General features: G+C 43.4%; 1 protein-coding gene across 7 annotated transcripts in view; it reads left to right on the plus strand.

Moving 5' to 3' along the window:
• The window catches only part of MFHAS1 (multifunctional ROCO family signaling regulator 1), a 92,766-nt gene that overhangs the window by 9,941 nt on the left and 63,082 nt on the right, over positions 1–19,743 (plus strand). Inside the window, exon 2 of one of the 7 annotated variants that reach the window (XM_053303688.1) lies at positions 10,038–10,060. The exons of the other annotated variants lie outside the window; for them this stretch is intronic. Within the exon in view, the coding sequence (XP_053159663.1) occupies positions 10,038–10,054 (17 nt within the window). The 3' untranslated portion in view covers positions 10,055–10,060. Of the gene's footprint in view, positions 1–10,037; positions 10,061–19,743 lie in introns of those variants that run through there. 7 annotated transcript variants of the gene reach the window in all.

Here is a 19,743-nt window from a genome sequence, read left to right on the forward strand (position 1 = left end):
AAATCAAATCCACCCTGGTTTGAAGGGAGGTTAAGTGTTTGCAAACTAGCTGGAGAAATGTAGAAACAACATGGAGCACAAGCTGAACTCATTCAAGGTCAAGATGAGCCTAGAGGATGCTGATTAAAGGCTCTGCTATTTTCAGGTTACATTCATCATTGGATTACAGAAAGGGGGAATTCCTTCCTTGGAAGAGATTAAGAAGTCCCAAAAATAATTTTTAAAGGTGTCCAATTGTGTTTGGTCCAGGACCAAGTAGTTCAGCAGATGAAAGAAAAATGAGCTTTAGAAAAGAGAAGGATTAGATTTCATATACTATGGTGATACAATTCTCAGCTCAATTACTCTAAGGCAGTGTTTCTCAACCACTGGTCCATGAGGAGTTGAGTGCGAGTCCATGCTGGTCCATGAGGAATTAATCCCCCCAAAAAACATTTCCAAGTCAGTGGGGGCCACTGCTGCTGGGAGCTCTCCAGAGCTCATTTCTAGGCAGGCAGCCCTTGCTGTGGGGATAACGTTCATTTCGAGGAAGCTAAAAGAGTGTTATCCCAGCAGCGAGGGCTGCCTGCCTAGAAATGAGCTCTGGAGAGCTCGCAGCGTCGGTGTGCCCCCTCCGGCTTGAAATTGTTTTGGGGGGTGCCTGGAGGTGGGGCGAGGGGGGTGCGACCCCTTTACTAACTGCTGGTCCGAGAAACTGTGCACAAAGACGGTACCGGTCCATGACTCCAAAAATGTTGAGAAACATTGCTCTAAGGGGATAACTACAGTTTACATGCAATTGCGTGTAACAAAGCCCAACAGCCAAATTGTGGTGGCCATGTAGCAGAGTTATGGCCAAGTGTGTATATGCTTAACACTTTTCCTGCTTGCTGCTTTCCCACTGTAACGTCACCTCTCCTGAGCTGTTTCTGCTTGAGTTCTCTCTCCTCCCCTGCCCCCTTTTCAAATATCTCAAAATGGTGTAGGAAGAGCTGGAACAGGAAAATGGCAGGTGGGGAAAGGTTAACTATATCCTCTTCCTGCTATTTCTCCTCTCCAAATTGCCACCTGCTGATCACCTTGATTATGTGAAGAGAAATGGGTTAAGGAGTTAACTCTGATTAGTTAAGTGGTTTTGAGAAAGTTCCTTCAAGTGTGGAATGGTTATTATAATCCTAATCCAATTTAGTAACTACTATTCTAATGGTACAAAATAGTCCTCTTAGTTTTGTTTTAGTCTTAAAATATGGTTTTATATTTTAATTATGTGTGGCAGAAAGGTAGCCGGTGAGGGTGGGGGTGGAGGAGTTCTATGCAAATGTCTATTGCAAAACTATTTGATTTCAAAGGTTGTGTGTGCCTACCTTGGGGTACTTCCTGGTATGCTTAAGTGCCAATGGAAGAAGAATTAAGAAGTGCACATCAAATTCAGTCATAACACTCTCCCTTCCCACATGATGTGAAAATTGGAGGCCAACTCTGGAAATGCATACTCCCCCCCCCTTTTCCTCCCTAACATTAGCCATGGTTTAATGCAAGACGTGTATGTTATGCAGGAACTTGGTTTGCTCTATGGTTTGTGTAGTGACGGGAAGGATTTGAGGGAGGACTAAGCCTTACTTAGAGCAACCTCTGGGAGGGTAGGCCTTTCCTAATAAGGGGGAAAGCTTGGGAAAATCAAAACAGAAGGACCAATCCAGAGGACTGGGTGGGAATTACACACACAGCTACCAGCAGACGAAGAGAAAGCTTTGTTCTGTTCTGTCCCAAGAGTGCTCTGCGGAAGTAGCTGGCTGAGAAGCTGCTGGGGAAATGGGGAGCCACAGCCTGGAGGCTGGAGACATCAGAACGGCCCCTGCCTGTGAGTAATGATAGTGACCAGTTCAGTTAAATGCGTGAGGGAAGTTATTTTCCCGTATTATATTGTTTGAATCCAAGTTGCCTGGCTAATGAAATTAACTCTCTTACAATCTGCTTTTTGAGCAGACAGTTGTTCTTATTACATACTCTTGTTTTTCTTTTAATAATACACCCTTGGTGGTGAAGTGTGCTACTCTTCATTTTGGGTCTGCGGCGCAACGGGGAAATGGCTTGATGAGCAACCCAGTGATTGCCAGTTCGAATCTCTGCTGCTTTGTTTCCCTAGACTATGGGAATCGCCTATATCAGGCAGCAGCGATATAGGAAGATGCTGAAAGGCATCATCTCATACTACGTGGGAGATGGCAATGGTAAACCCCTCCTGTATTCTACCAAAGACAACCACAGGGCTCTGTGGTTGCCAGGAGTCGACACCGACTCCATGGCACACTTTACTTTAATCACGCTCCTCTGGAGGCCTAGGAATGCTCAACCCCTCCTAGGGATCAGTGTTCTCTCTAATTTTTTTCGTGTGTGCGGAATGAGTTTTGTTCTGGGCGTCGGTATCAAGGCAGTGTGTGCATACATGTATTCAGAATGGGGCCTTCCTGATTCAACCTGAGTGGGATCTAAAATTAACTGTGCAGACATCAAAAAACGTATGAGCGCACACACGTGTGCATGCCTTGGAGGGAACACTGCTAGGGATGGTTTTGCCACTTTATCCCCCAGGAGAGTGGTTTGTCTCACATTAAAATAAAGCAGATGGTGGCAGCCTACTGTGAATCTCTTGCAGTCAAGGATTCACTCCAGTGAACTCCCCCTTCCTCCTCTGGCTCTGGTGGGAGCTATGATAGGTTGTAAATCCACTTCAACCATGGTTTCAATCTCTGGTTTATGGGGGAACTATGGTCTGTATCCATTATGTTTTGCTTGGTGCACATGTGGCTCTAAGCCCTGGATAAATCAAAGGAAAGGAGGTCAGGAATTACCTGGGAGGTACCAAAATTCCTCCGCAAATTCATTCCCAAATTTGCCTCCTGACTTGAAAATCATGGTTTCCTGGAAGTTAGTGGTGTTCTGCATTTGGCATTATGATATAGAAATCCCATTGTATAGACGAATGGAAGTAGATCTTCCTTGAAACACATAGTTGGATCAATATGGGATGTACACCTGCTGAAAGATCAACAGCGATTTGTCAGAATGGCTACATGCTATCTCGTAAGGTCAGAGACAGTATGCCCCTGAATACCAGATGCAGGGGAGCAATGGCAGGAAAGGGCGCATGTCTTCATCTCCCACTTGTGGGCTTCTCAGAGACATCTGGTTGGCTGCTGTGGGAAACAGAATGCTGGCCTAGATAGACCTTGGGCCTGATCCAGCAAGGCTGCTCTTATATAAAGAGATGGAACTGGGTGGAGAACATATAATATTCGAATACCTTTTTCAATTTAATCCAAGGTTGATCTGAATATATTTAAATAATATCTAGTGCACAGAGTTAATTAACAAAAGAGTTTGAAGAGTGCTGCACCCAGAAACATGCCCTGAAAGACTGGGAAGAATCTATCTTTGATTATGAAGAGAAATTGTTTCAGGAGTTAGCTCTGGTTGTGGTTGTTGTTGTTGTTATTATTATTATTATTATTACATTTATATCCCGCTCTTCCTCCAAGGAGCCCAGAGCGGTGTACTACATACTTAAGTTTCTCTTTCACAACAACTCTGTGAAGTAGGCTAGGCTGAGAGAGAAGTGACTGGCCCAGAGTCACCCAGCTAGTATCATGGCTGAATGGGGATTTGAACTCGGGTCTCCCCGGTCCTAGTCCGGCACTCTAACCACTACACCATGCTGGCTCTGAAAAAAGTTCCCTAAATTGTGGAGTGATGGTTGCAATTCTAATCCAGTTTGGTGACACTGAGGATAGAATTGAGGGTTTCTACTTGATGTTTGTCTCAGATTACATTATTTTAGCACAAATTAGTTAATCTTTCAGATAGACATGTGCAGCTCTGTTTCCAATGCATCTAACAACCATCAGTCTGCACATACAGAATAGCTATGTGGTACACCCGTGTTGGGACTGTATGCCTTGAGACTGCCCATTGGTGAATTGCATGTGTGAGTGAATGTGAATTCAGGGGAGCATTCAAATAACTCACTGTACTTATGCTGCAGTCTTACACATGCTCATTTGGTTCCATTGAAATCAGAGGTAGGGATACTTCTGAGGAATGGGATCTGGCTGTTAGAAAATTAGTAACTGCAGGTGTGAATACTGAAATTACACAGTCAAGGAGGGAGAGACATACCGTATTTACCTGACTAGAAGAGGACTCTGACTTTAAGACAACCCCCTTAAAAACATACAGGTTAAATACAGTACCCAAAAGGAGTAGAACTCTGAATTTAAGATGACTCCACAATTTCCTTGGGGGTGGGGGGGATTGAATAAACCTAGTCCTGGATTCAGGTATATATGGTGGTATTGACAACAGTTGTGATGTTTCAGAACTGGTGCTCTGCTTATAATCTGTTCTATATTCAAAGCACTGGGGAAAAACAGTAGTAGCCTTTGTGAAACTGCTTTATTTATTTATTAGGTTGGCTTTTTTAAACAAGGAACTGCATTTTTATGAGAAGCTACATCTGTTTTTTCCTGAAATGGAAGAAATAAATGAAGTTGTTTTGTTTGTACCAATAGTTCAGCTCATCTTCAAAACTCAGTCTGGGCATTACATCACAGAACTGAATGTGAAATACAATAAAGCACATTCTCTGGGGGGGGAAATATATATATATATATATATATATATATATATATATATATATATATATATATATAATATTTATTTATTTATTTCTATACCGCCCTTCTAAAAATGGCTCAGGGCGGTTTACACAGAGAAATAACAAACAAATGTTCTGCTGTCTCTCATAGAAGGGGCATTGTAGAAGGGAATTTCAAAATCTCTTTTAAGGGCCTTCATAATGAGCAAATGCCATTTGAGCAAAAGGAGCAACAGTGGGACCGAATGCTATTCAACTGGTATACTTGGGAATAAAAATGTTTAGGATAATACTAAGCCAATCCCTCTTGTTAAAGATGGTACTTTGCTGAGGGCTAATGGTGATTTGTTCAGAAGGCTTTACTAAAAATTAAACCCTGTAGTAGTCAAGGGTCTAATCTCTAGTATAGATAAGCATTCAAAGAATATGGTTTGTCCTCAAAGTGCAGGTGGCATATCACATGATTGAATGCTCCCCCTTGTCAAAGCACTTCCCTGCCCATAAGAAACTGGTATGTTTGGAAGAAGCCTTTTATGTTAAATTCAGTACTATTGTGAAGCAGAAAAATGTTTTAGCGCGATGTGCAAGACAGACAAGCTACCTTAATTTAACATGTCATCTTCTTGTGGCTAAAACTAAAATTATATAGTTGGTTTTTTTACAAAGCTCTATTTAAGGGTGTTCTAAAATGGTTTATTAAAATTTGACAAGTTGTATATAACTCCTTCTAGCAGCTACTCTTGTCAGATGAATTCTTTGCATCTCAAAAGCTTGGCTACCTTATCAATGTCAAAGCCAATAACTGGCCTCCCCAGAATAATTCCATACACTCATGTTTTCTGTTTCCTTTTCATTTTTTGGACATCCATACATATTTTCTTCATGGCATACTTTCCTTTTAGAAGGAAATTATTGTCTGGCTGCCTTATTAAAACACAAAACCCCAAGAAAGTTGCAAATGTCTTCACGTATTTGCATAACTTAATGAGCTCGTGTTGGCTTTTGTGCTCCAGAGTGGTCTAATGGGGCCTGCACAATGTGCGGCATGACAGAATAGTGTCTGTTCAGGATTGCTGGGTGGAACTGTGGCATTGTTTGTTGTTTGTGAGTTGCAGCAGGAACCAGGGAGACCACCAGGTTCAGTTTCCTCTCCCATACAGTATTGTTAGCTTTTTACAGCTAAGCTTCAGTCCACCTCCCACCCCAGTCATTAAAGTGTCTCATGTTCTGACCAATAACCAGTGTCATGACTAATTAAATAGTATCTGGTACAAATATGTTAACATACATAGGAGATTGTGGCATTTTGTTTTGTTTTTGGAAGCTTCCAAGTTTTAAAAATTGACTACAGGGGATTTGAAAAACCAGACCCTTTTTCCCCATTTCCTTAACCCCCAAAATATATTGTGTATTATTCCTGTTGCAGAGCTTAATTTTTGGACTATTAGTTCTTAATAGCAGTACTCGCATCTGGTTGCTGGATCAGATTTTCAACTGTTATGAACCTTGTGTAGAGTTCCATTATGGGTACAATTGAATGCCACCCACAGGTTAATTTGTACCCTTAATGAAAGTGTGCACAGGGCTGTAGTGTGATACTATTACGTGGCGAGAGGCTGGACACGTGATTACTAACTGCCTGTTCAGATAAATAATCAGTAGGTATGTGTGTGCTCCATTCTTTAAAAAAAGAAATGAAAAAGCACCTCATCATAAATTATGTCAGTGGTGTAGAGTAAACAGAGTAATTTTGCATATTAGTTCTTATTTTACATGGTGACTGAGTTCTTTAAATTTTGCTTTTGCTACTCATGTGCAGAAGGAGCTATAGAGGGCACCAGAGCCCTCACCAGACTGCTGGAAATTCTATTTAGTGCCGCCTCTCTGCGCCCCCACCCCACTGGCTTCTGACACTTGGCATTGTTCGCACTTTTTTTAGGCCTGTGTCTGGAGCTCATCATTGATGGGTTGAGTACAAAGCATGCTAGAGAGAGACAGGACTGTAAAAACTTGCAGATGAACTTCCTGCTGCCAGGAGGCGCATATATCTCAGTTCTGGGACTGTAGCGAAGAGTGGCACTAATGAGAGAGTCATTCGGACTGCCATAAACTTCTTGGGGAAGTGAAGGATGAAGAACAGTACTAGGAGGAGGAAAAAACATACACACCCAAACAAGGGGGGTGGATGGGCAGAAGGAGGGGAGGATGAAGTCCTGTGTGACCGATGAAAGGAGGAGTTGATTTTAGGTAGAAAAGTAGAATCCAATCGAAGGACCACAGCATCCAGCTGGAAGAGACAATTCCTTGAGGGCTGAAAGCGCTCCAAGCTCTGATACCCTGTGGGTGGGTGTTCTGGCTACAAGAAAGAGGACCTTGTAGGATAGGAACTTTAGGTTGACTGAGGAGAGGGGTTCAAAGGGAGGCTGAGTGAGGGCGTTGAGGATGCTGTTCAAATTCCAGGAGGGGAACTATTGGATGGGGGGAGTAAGATTCGATGTTCCCCTGCGGAATTGGGAGATATGGGGGTGGAGGGAGGCATCTCTCACAGCTACTCCGGAGGCCATAGCCCTGGATGCTTGCTGGATGCAATCCAGGCTGGAGTCAGCTGTGAGGGCGGCTGCTTAGCCAATTTATTGATGCCTTGGCATAATTTGACGTTCTCTGGGGGAACCAGGGCAATGAGTTCCTTTGCCCAAAGGATAGAGGCCCTGGGGGAAAATGGAGTTAGTAGTTTAGGCCTTAATGCCAGTGGCGGATGCTTCGTGGGCTTTTCCAAGGAGTGAGTCGCATTTGATATCCCCTGTGACCTTTAACAGTTCTTGGCCCTTGGTATTTAGAAGAGACCTAGAGACCATGTGCACCACTGGGGCGTCTATCCGGGGCACAGCTAGGAATGAAGACGCTTCTTAGGAAAGGGTGTAGTGCTTTCTGGGGTAGCTGCCCACTGGCCTAGAAGAGGCTGGTTGTTGCCACTCTGCAAGCATGACCTTCCGGAAAATAGAGGGGAAGGGCACAGAGTTTGCCAGGGATGCTGAAGCTGGAAAAACGGTTTTGTCTAGTTCAGGTGACATCGAAGAGTCCTCTTTTGTGGCTACATAGTTAATGGCCCTTTTGGCTTTAGATAACAAGACCTCAAAGTCAGCAGGTGCAAAATCGAGAAAAGATAGGAGGGCTGAGTGGCAGAGGATCAAGCGGAGGAGGCGGAGCTGACTTTTCCCTGATGGGCAAGGTCGGTGTTTTAAGCTTAGTGAGTGGAGCGGGGGCCTTCGGAAAGGGAACCCCTCAGTAGTTGTTCTGTGTGTGCCATGGAAGGAGTGAGATCAGCCGGCTCCAAAGAGTAGTAAAAGAAAGAAAAAATTCTAAAAAGCTGAATTAGACTGAATGTGGCAAAAAATGAAGGAGTCGTTTAGAATTTGAAGGAAGAAACTGTCCTAAGTCCGCTCTGTTCCCACCCTTGCACAATCTAAGGAGGGAGGAACGGAAGATAAAAATGTTGAAAGCCTGAAGGGGAAAAAAGTCCCAAGAGCTCTTTCCATGACCTGCAGCCTCAAACAAGAAAGGGCCGGAACTGGGATACATGTGCCTCCTGGTGGCACGAAGTTCATCCACAAGTTTTTACAGTCCTGTCTCGAGCATCCTCAGTACTCAACCCATCAATGATGAGTAGGGAAGTGTACGAACCGGTTGGAAGGACTGGCTGATCAGCTGGTTTGAAGGAGGGGGCATACCTTTAAGGGCGGGGAAGGGTGCCCTTATCCCTCCCACCATGTTTCCCCTGCTGGTGCTTCATTTCAGAAGTGTCTGTTGGCGCGGTAGCATACCTCCTTGCCACCCCGTTTCCTCTTTGGCCATTAGTACCAGGAAGTACCCGGCATGTATGTGCACACTGGGCCCGTCCGATCGCTGATCTGATGTGTGCACAAGCGGGCATGGTGTGCCTGGCGAACGCGCTCTGGCTACTTCCTGGTACTTCTGGCCAAAGAGGACACAGGGCGGCAGGGAGGTACTCTGCCAGCCCGACTGACACTTTTGAAATGGAACGCTGGCAAGGGAGACACAGCGGGGGTGGTGGTGGTAAGGACACCTTCCTCCGCCCTTAAAAGTATGTCAATCTGCCTTCAAACCACTACCACTGCCGGTTCCGTGCACATCCCTAATGATGAGCTCCAGCACAGGGGGGAAACTTGCTTTTTTGGTGAAAATTCAGACTCTCAGAAGGCACAGGTCCACATTCTGTGACTCTTCTTGCAGAATTGTACCATACCCCTGAATATAAGGGGCCAAGCAAAGATGCCCATCTGTTCCTGCCAAACGAGATGGAGTGGTTTGAACTTCTCCTTTTAGAGCCACTTTGACATCTGAGAAGCAGAAACATTTAAAGTCTTTATAGTCATGTATTACCAAGGGCCAGGAAGCCTAGTAGGGAAGTTTTGGGTGGATTTGGCCAGGGACATATGCTCTTAAATCTGAATGGAACTTAAATATATCAATAGGAAAAGGCAGGAATAAGTATTTGTCATGTACTGTTGTTGTGCAGACCAATTGGAGAAGGAGGGTTTTTTTTGACCCAAATAACACTTGAACATGAATTTTAAACCAGTAACTTAAAACAGTTAGTCATCAGATCCCAAATGTTGCAACTTTCTATTGCTCAGTTCATGTTATGCTTATAAGTTGCAGCAGTTTATTATCCTTTCTTCTCACAGCAACAAAAGTAGAGCTAACGAAGAAGGAAATCTGATAAAATTCCCTTGGTGAATTGATGGCTGTACAAAATATGGGAGCGCCTTGTCACGGAGAAGCTCTTGCATCAGATCAAAGAAACAATCAGCCGTGTTAAACTGGAAGATTTCCTTTTAAGTTGGAAGGTGTTTCTAGTTTACATAGATGCTAATAAAGCTTTTTCTATTAAACCCAGAAATTTTAATTCCATATTAATTAATGAACTCATATGTTAATCTATGACACGGGTGTTTATTCCAATATTGCAGTGTAAGCATGCTGAAAGAAGAAAAACATTTTTCTAAGTAATTTTCAAATACTGTAATGAATGGGATTGTTTACGACTTCAGATTGTGTTTATTTTAGAAGTAGACATTAATAAAAATATAGTTTGTTAATTTCTAAGCAATTTTAAACCAGAGCTTCTGTTTCTTACATCCTGGCTCCCCCCCTCTCCACCCCAGTCATGTTCTTTGTTGAAACAGAATAGTGCTAGCTGATACTGATTGGTATCTAGGGTAGGGGGATGGGGAAGGCTCAGGGTGGTTGAAATACATTTGCAGCTGTACTAATTACAAAAGGAATTTCAGTTCACCTCCAGGATTTAAACAGAGCTCTTGACTCTAAAGGATACGTTGTATGGTTCAAAGTTAAGTGCTCCTTTCTTTGCTTTATTTTATAGGACTGTTGTTCGCTTAACCCAGCTACATAATTATTGCAGTTTGCAAAACAGGCTGAGTCTAAACACAACTCTGTAAAAGCACTTTCCTGATCATCATCTCTGACGTTGGACTATTATCTGAAGAAATAGTGGTTAGAGGTCAAAGACCATTTGAACTTGCTTTTGATTTGGTTTCTATGCCGCTTGCTGTAACTGCAGTTGTGTAATGCATGACGACATTAATCCATTTGCTGTTACCAGTGGATTTAAAACTCTTCTAATCGGTGTTTATTTAAAAAGAAATTTGCCTTGTTTGGTATGCCTGGCTTGCTTGCTTTATTTATTTATTTGGTTTGAGCAAAACGTCACAGCTTAGAGAGAGAGCAGAGAAATGACTTGGGGAGGGGTGAAGTACAGCTGATGTTTTGCTTGGTGCTTGGGCCAGTCCCTGGTCCACTGGAAAACTGACATAGTCGATGACAGCATGCTTGCCTCGTCTGGTGTCCCAACTGTAAATAGTGGAAAGTGCAAATGGCTCCCAAGGAGGGCTTTTTTGATGTGTGTTTGGAGGACTGTTCAGAAGTAGTTCTGTTCCTACTTGGTAAAAAGATGCCATTGTGTGTAGCCTTTTTGTTGTGGGGAGACACTTTTCCTCAGGAGCTTCAGCTCATCCACCCTCCTGTTCACTCTGTTGGCCTACTCTGCGAGACTGTGCAAAGATCTGGAGCTAAGGTGCTGCCTAGCTCCCATGCAGTGTTGCCTCTCATTTTTTTCATCTCTGTGCGGAATGAGTTTTGTTCTGGGCAGCAGTATCAAGGCAGTGTGTGCGCACATGCATTCAGAATGGGGCCTTCCTGATTCAACCTTAGCAAGATAGAAAATTAACTGAACGGACATTAAAAAAAGTGTGAGTGCGCACACATGTGCACTCCTTAGAGAGAAGACTGCTCCCATGTGTATGTGACATCTTGGTTTGTGAATGTAGCAGATGTGTTTTTCTAGGGTTATTATGGTGTGTATTCTAGGGTTATGGATGGCCTTACCTGCCGGAGCTAGAATTCAAGCCTCAAATGCAGCAAGCAGAGCAGCCTGCTCTGTTGACTAGAAGGCACCTTAGAAATCTGTAGGGTAGACTTCTGCAGTGTGTTGTATGCAGTATTGCCCTGTTTAATAGCCTGATGATGGCTCTGTTAGGATTAATTGTCGGGAGCATACTACATCAGCACTTTGGAGTATGTGTGTTAGCTCTTTTATTCTGTACAGGACTTAAAAACCCCTGGATTCTGGCCTTAGCCCTAAGTGGCCTAGAACCTACTTACCAAAGGAACCGTCTCTTCCCTTTTTCTATTGTAAGCATTTTTGTCTGCCAAAGACACCTTCATGAAAGGTGCCCTTCATACATAAGCGTTCTTAGTGGCTGCTACTTAGCTTGCAGCTCCTTTTCTCTGGAACTTAGCCAAAATCTGATCTTGGCATTTTCTGGAAATGATGCAAGGTAGGGTGTGTGTGTTTGTTTTTAGCTTTATTATTTTTAAAGAGGCAGAGTAATAGGTATATGAACATTGGCTGACATTCAGACTAAGTTACTCTTCAGTAGACCTGTTAAAATTAAATAGTCATTTAGACTGCTCCCTGTGCAGTACTATTCAGTAAGTTAGTCTGGATGCAATTCACTAAGTGTGTATCATCTGTATTTTAAATGTAATTTTTTTCAGTTCTAAAATGATGGTGGTTCACCCTGTTTCTGAGAGAGGGAGCAGGTAAAAAATCTGAATAGAGAGAAATATATCAATGACTGTTCAAATTGAACTCAATTGTACTTAGATTTTCAGTCACGAAAATACCAACCAACCAAGTACTATTTGGCATTTACTTTATATTTTGTTTCTCCAGTATTTAAAGGACCTTGCAGATGTTAGCACAGACTCCTTACCAATCCCCCCCACCCGAAAGGTAGCTCTGGATTGTTATCTCTATATTGAGGATGGTGCAGGGCTGAGATTGAGAAATAGTGACTTGCTTAAGGCCACCTGAGTGAGTGATGATGTAAGATTTGAACTGGCACACTCTCATTTTGCCAGGACACTCTACCAGTCTCACTGACAATTATGCACAAGTGCACTAATAGTCATCAGATCACCTTTTGTCCTTAGGCTGGTAAGAGCAAAGATCTGGCTCTTGGTAGTGTGCGCCCCATTCCATTGCATAGGAACATCACACTGTATGATGCAAAATCTGTTGGAGGTATGGCTGACCACCAATTCAGAACTATAGCTTTGTGTATGCTTGGGTGTATTCTGTCTCAGGATTAGCTCCAGCTTACAGCAGCTTGAACACTTAGTATTTATACAGCGAGTTCCCTAAGGAGTGGTATCATTTTAATGGTGTTCAGAAAAAAACAGAACATTTTTTGGTTCATATCAGCCCAGTGTCTGCCTTATAGATACTGTAACTGCAGAGTTGGAGGTGCGATGGAGGAAGTGGCACTTTTCTGCACAAGCAGATGTAGAAAGCAAGATGACCATTACCAATGGTAGCACAATGCTGAAAATCTTCACGGGGTGGGGTGGGGAGGCAATCGTTACTGCCCTTGTTGTTTTGGAAATTAAGGCATTACAGGAAAAAGTAAAACAGCAAATCTGAATTTGTTCTTTACAATACAATTTTATGAAATGCGTACCTTCTCTTGCTTGCTACTCTTCCAACGTCAGTGACCTAATCTTCTAAATCTCTCTTAAATCTCAATGTTTTCAATCATTTTACTGCCCTTTTGGACTCTTCTCCCATCCTTACCATTTTCATTAGTTTGTCCCATTTTCATTAGTTTGGTGTTTCTTAGGAGGTGGGGTGAGGCTAAAAATAAATATTCATCAATGACGTATCTACTTACTGAGGGATTTTAATATTTTCTATCCTATCTTGCATTCTCTGTCACCAGATAGATGTACAAATGCAGTGACTTGCATTACTTCTGATATTCCAGTAATGTCCATTTTTTTTAGACTTCCTAAGCAATTATTCTGATTTGTTTTCTACACTTAGATATATATCTTTATTTTAATTTGCATCATGCATTTCACTTTTTTCTCTAAAGAGCTCGTCATGCCTTGTATATGGTTCCCATCAAGTAGTCTCCTATTCAGGCAGTTTATAGGGCCAGCAGTAAAACTGCATAATATCCCTTCAAATATTCTCTGAACCTATGTACTGCCTTTCAGTTTACCAGAAAACCTCAAAGTAGTTCCCAACAATTCACATAATTTCACAGTTAAAATCAAAAGACAACAACAACAAATATTTATATACTGCTTTTCAACAAAAGTTTCCAAAGTGGTTTACAGAGAGAGAGAGAGAGAAAGATGGCTCCCTGTCCAGCAACAGTCACTGGAAGTACTGTGCTGGGGGTGGATAGGGCCAGTTACTCTCCCCCTGCTAAATAAAGAGAATCACCATGTTAAAAGGTGCCTCTTTGCCCAGGTAGCAGGGGTAAGACAAATCAAAGGATCAAAATTAACAAAATATTTCAGGTATGGAATCTGTAGCCTTGATTCCATTAACTAACATTAAATTGTCCTTTATGTTAAAACTAGGAAAGTGCTTATGACATCTTATGGGCAGGGTGTTAATCACTATGTCTGCTGTGAACCAAAAGTTAACTCATTATAAGAGCCTTTGGATGGGGCGGTATATAAATGTAATATAAAGAAATAAATGCCTTTACAAAAATAAATCTTGGCTTATCTGTGAATTCTCGTAGTTACCTTAGACAAGCCGTGCTATGGTTTAGTTCAGACATTATGACAAACTATGGTTTGTGATCACAAGAACAAGCCTCAAGCCCACATGTTTTCCGTTCCCCTGCTTTGCACTGAAAGCTCCTGCTTTCACTTTCACACTACCCACAGCTTCCTGTTACACCCAAACTTGGAGAATGGTGTTTTTCAAGGCTGGTTTCAGCGGGGCCTTGACAAATTGTCCTCCATGGGCCCCCACCTATCCAGGTGGGCCCTGAGAGAGTCACGTTGCTGCCGCCGCCTCTGCCACCACCAAAACATGGGTGGTGAGGTAGTGCTGTAGGATGGAGGTCTGACAGATTACCTCCCAATGGCCCTGAGAGCTCATGGCAGCTATCCAACATTGCTGGCTCTGTTTGAACAAAACTGGATATTAAATTGCAGTGCAATCTGGTAATTCTAACTCATGGTAATTTGAACAAGCAGGCTTGTTCACATTTATTTTATTTTTATTTATTTATTTCCATTTTATATCCCGCTCTTCCTCCAAGGAGCCCAGAGCGGTGTACTACATACTTAGGTTTCTCCTCACAACAACCTTGTTGTGAAGTAGGTTAGGCTGAGAGAGAAGTGACTGGCCCAGAGTCACCCAGCTAGTCTCATGGCTGAATGAAGTTTTGAACTTGGGTCTCCCCGGTCCTAGTCCAGCACTCTAGCCACTAAACCATCAGCCCCTTTCTGCAACATGGGGAACGTTAATACTGTCCTCCTTCATTGAAAGAACAGCTGATACAACCCTTAAGTTCCCCTGCTAACTGGGCAGAGAGGCACCCTTTAAAGTGGTGATTGATTGATTGATTAAGTGCCATCAAGTCGGTGTCGACTCTCAGCGACCACATAGATAGATGGTCTCCAGGATGATCTGTCTTCAACTTGGCCTTTGAGGTCCCGCAATGGTGCATTCATTGCTGTCGTAATCGAATCCATCGTCCTTGCTGCTGGTTGTCCTCTTCTTCCCTTTCCTTCAACTTTCCCAGCATTATGGACTTCTCAAGGGAGCTGGGTTTTCGCATAATGTGTCCGAAGTGTGATAGTTCGAGCCTGGTCATTTGTGCCTCAAGTGAAAATTCTGGATTGATTTGTTCTAGGATCCATTTATTTGTTTTCCTGGATGTCCATGGTGTCCTCAAAAGTCTTCTTCAGCAACAAAGTTCAAAAGCATCAATACATTTTCTATCTTGTTTCTTCAGAGTCCAGCTTTCACATCCATAGAGTGTCATGGGAAAAGGTGGTCAGTCTCCAATATTTAGCAGGGGAAAACCCAACTGTTCCTTTTCTACCCCAGCACAACACCCCTCTAGGGGCTGTTGCTAGTGTCTGTCTTGTGTTTCTGTTTAGATTTGTGAGTCCTTTTGGGACAGACAACCATCTTCCTAATACTTTTTCTGCATAAACCTCTGAGAGCATTTTTGTTGAAAAGTAGTATATAAATATCCTAAGTAGTGATAATAAATAATGTATGGGGAGTGCTTTCAGTGGTCTAAAAACATTATATAAATATTTATGATGACTGAATATTAAGCAACATCGCCCCGCTAAATGGATCTTGATCCCAAATGAGAATGTAATGTTTTAGACCTACCAGACTCCAGCTGCAAATGGGGAAGGGATTTATAATGCAATGTAAATGTCAAGTGTATCACCTTCACACGGTGAATAAGAGATGTGAGCCTTGGGTGTCTAAATAATTACTTGTAGAGCAATATAGTTCACATATAGTTCACAATATAGTGAGCAATATAGCTCACATGCAGTATGAAGAATTCCTGAAGTATGCTGCTGCCGCTTCTCCTCAGTAACAAGTGATGCAAGGCTCCATTCCGTAGCTGAATGCTAAGCTATAGAGGCACTTGTGCTCATCATAGTATGCGCTGAGGACAGGGATCTGAAAAGCCCTGAAGTAAAAGTGAGAGGAGCATATTTGCAGGCTCCGGCCCTGCCCTTCTGGCTAATAAAATATGCCTCCTGATTCCATTATGGACCTGGTACAGATATATTCTTTCTGTTACTAGTTTTACAAAATAGCTTTTAAGGGAGTTGAAAATGGTTTGAGGGAGACATTGCTTCTTCTGGTGTTGGATGCACATTTATTGTGTCCTGTAGTTGCCTCTGGACAACATTTTTGTCTTGAACTAGTACAAGAAACCCTGCCAGACCTGTTCACCAGAGGCAAACATGGGATGAGTGAACATACTTTAAGAAGGAATCCCGCTTTCAAACTGCCTTCAACCGTCTGGAAAATGCTATTGTTAGTCTCCAGCCAGAATTGTGAAATATCCTGGTATGGAGAAAATGCATTTAGGACCAGAGCTTTCAATGATAAAGCCTCTGGTTTTATCTGGAGCTAGTTTATAAATGTTTGTCATTCTGTTATTTTGAGAAATGTGAATTGATTTTCTTATTATTCTGTTACAGAAATCCAGCAAGCTCTGCCTAGATTCATAAAAATGGAATTAAGGAGAGAGTGTACTGTGGGTTTCCTTTGAACTTTGTTGTTTGTTTTTTGCCCTTAAATTTTACTCTTTTTTCTTTGGTGTGTGGCTGGCCGGCCTGCTGCTCTGAGCTGTGCAAACCATATTGTATTGCAGTGTGTTCTAAACGTTCCACCTTCAGAGAACACTTTTCACAGAAACGTATTTGTAAAGGACCCACAAGAGTATAACACGGAACCCCCTGTATATGGTCTGGGTTAAGATATAAGGCATGCCTTCAAGTGATGGAGAATACTGCTCAGGCCTTTTCATCTTCACCATAGCCCTGTGTGAATCAAGAAGTATTATCTGGAATGACCACGATGCTCTCTGGACAGATGCATTTGCAGAGAGAGAGAGCTTAGTAAAGATGGCTGTGTCGAATTGACTTCTGGGAAAACTTGTTCACAGCTACTGATTCCCCATTCCCCACTCCAGTCACCAATAAAACAGTAATGTTATATTATATGCTTTCAACCTTTTAGACCCACCTTTCTCTTTTTTTAGCTTACTTTCCTTAAGGAAAGTATGCTTATGAGTGTGTATCCATGTTCCTATCAACTTTGCAATGCCTGGACCAATATGAACCAAATTGGTTACAGTTGTAGGGACACCTCAACGCTATAGTTTGTGATGTCCCCCGCCCCCAGTTCAAGATGGTGGATGCGTGAACATCTGAGGTGCAAGTGGGCTGACCTGTCGACCACCTAACTAATTTGAACCAAATTTGGTACAGTTGTGAGTGGCACATAGGGACACCTCAACAGCGTAGTCTGTGGTGATATCATCCACTCCTGTTCAAGATGGCGGACGTGTGAACGTTCTGAGGTGTAACTGGACTAACTTGTGAACCACTTAATCAGTTTGATCCAAATTTGCTACAGCTGTAGAGACAAATAGGGATGGCTCAAGGACATAGATTGTAATAATGTCATCCACTCTGATTCAAGATGACAGATGCATGACCTTTTGAGGTGCAAGTGGGCTAACTTGTAAACTGCCTAACTGGTTTGAACCAAATTTGGTACAGTTGTAGGGACACACAGGGACACCTATCAACAATGTATTATTATTATTATTATTATTATTATTAATTTACATAGTCAGACAGGTGTTATTGACTGGTTTGTTTTATCCAGATATTGAGTCCTTCACAAGGACCTGGGATGGCTCAATTTTATTGTCAATGTTGTTGCTGTTGTTATAGATATCGTCGCAGAATATAGGCTGTTCCCAGTAAAGCTGCTTTTTGTAATTGGCTGATGGTGATTTCTGTAGCCCCTATGGTGTTGAGGTGTTCTTCAAGGTCTTTTGGAACTGCACCCAGGGCGCCAATTACCACTGGGATTATTTGGGTCTTCTTCTGCCACAGCCTTTCAATTTCAATCTGTAGATCTTTGTATATTGTGATTTTTTCTATTTCTTTTTCTTCTATTCTGCTATCCCCTGGTATTGCTGTGTGGATTATTTTAACTTGTTTTTCTTTCTTCTCGACTACAGTTATATCTGGTGTATTGTGCGGCAGATGTTTGTCTGTTTGTAGTCGGAAGTCCCATAATATTTTTACATCTTCATTTTCTTCAACTTTTTCAATGTTATGGTCCCACCAATTTTTGGCTACAGGTAGCTTGTATTTTTTGTATTTTTTGCAGATGTTCCAGTGTATCATCCCTGCTACCTTGTCATGCCTTTGTTTGTAGTCAGTCCGTGCGATCTTTTTACAACATCTGATCAGGTGGTCCACTGTTTCATCTGCTTCTTTACGAAGGCGGCACTTGCTGTTTGACTTTTCGACTTTTGCTCTTATTGCATTTGTTCTTAGTGCCTGTTCTTGTGCAGCCAGTATTAAACCCTCTGTTTCTTTCTTCAAGTTGCCATTCTTAAGCCATTGCCAGGTCTTGGTGATGTCTGATTTTCCACTTATATTGTGCAAATATTGACCATGCAGGGGCTTCTTTTTCCATTTTTCTGCTCGGTTCTTGACTTGTTCTTTCTTGTAGGCCTGCTTCGTTTCATTGGTGTTGAATAGTTTTTCCCTTGCGTAGGAGATCCTCAGATAGGGTGATGCACTGCTCATGCCCGAGACAGAACTGGAGTCACGTGGTTTGAGTTGTAGGCGTGGATACCTCCTCACCCCAGTTCCAGTTCTGTCTCGTTCGAGATAGGATCTATTGGAGAGAGCTCTGGTTAGTTTGCTGGTGCCTTTCATCTTGTTGCCGTTTATTCCTTTCTCTCCTTCTCTTCTTTTGTGTGCAAGGGCGGGAGGAAAGCAGACCACCTTTTTGGCTAGCAAAAAAATTTTCCTGTTCAAATTACCTTTTTCTGTTGAATTCTAATTGGCCTTTAAATTACCTTTTATTCTGTTTCTGAATATGGAATACGCCCATACAGAGGAGCTAATGCAGGCTTCCCTCTCTGACTCAGCGCAGCTGCAGCAGCACCTGGGCAGCGCATCGCAAACGGCGGCACAGCCTTTTGTTTCTTCTCCTCCTCCTGCCGAATGTGTGCCGCCGCCGCCATCTTTAACGGCGGGAACCTCGTCTCCGGCTTACAGGGAGCTTGAGAGTATGGGGCAGCGCCCGGCTAAGGCGCACAAAAAGACCCGCCATTTATCTGAGCAGCCTTCTTCCCCCCAAAAGAAGAAGAAGGTTAAGGAATCGGCTCTCCTGATCGAGGGGCGCAAGCGGCTCAGCGAACGCCTGCTGATCCAGGCGGTTTGCCGCAGATCTAAGGCCAAGGCGGCAAAGAATGGCGCAAAAGTGAAAGCGCGCCAAAAGGAGTCCGTGCGCCGCCAGAAAACCGAAACTGTTGTCCGGAGCCCGGTGGTCACCATTCCGGCTCCAGTCCTCTCCCCCGATGGGAGCGCGGCGGTAGAGGGGGAACCGGCTAGACCGCACTGTCCCCCCCTGCTGCCAACGATCCCGGTGCATGCAGGGCTTCCCGCCATCCCAACGCCTTCAGAGCAACCGGTGAGTAGGGACCCGTTCTCTCCCCAAGCCACTCAGTGGCTGCGTGCGTTCTTTGCCCGGGAGTTTCACCTTGAGCCACCTGCGGCTCCGTTGGTTGTCCAGGAGGTACAGCCTGTCGCTACCTCCATCCCGATTAACTCAGGGCCCCCTCAGGTTCCTATTGCGGGCACAGCACTAACACTGGCAGACCTCCCCCCCACGGCCCCCACTACCACTCCCAGGGGGCGGAGACGATCGAGGCTGCAAGGGACTGACCGTCTCTCTTCCTCATCTCCTGATTCTAGCCCCCGTCGTAGGGCTATCCCAGTGGGGGAGCAGGGAAAGTTTCTCCCTAGACCTCTGGTACACAGATTCAGAACCAAAAAGAGGACGCGTTCCTCCTCTTCCTCATCTGCCTCACCTATTAGGAAACGCAGACCCTCTCGTCCTAAAGTACCTACCCCCACATTCACCCTCCGCTACCAGCGGCTCCAGTTCCCCCCCCATCCCAGAC

Source organism: Hemicordylus capensis, chromosome 2 (genome assembly GCF_027244095.1).
Source record: "Hemicordylus capensis ecotype Gifberg chromosome 2, rHemCap1.1.pri, whole genome shotgun sequence".
In the NCBI taxonomy this organism is placed as follows: Eukaryota; Metazoa; Chordata; class Lepidosauria; order Squamata; family Cordylidae; genus Hemicordylus; species Hemicordylus capensis.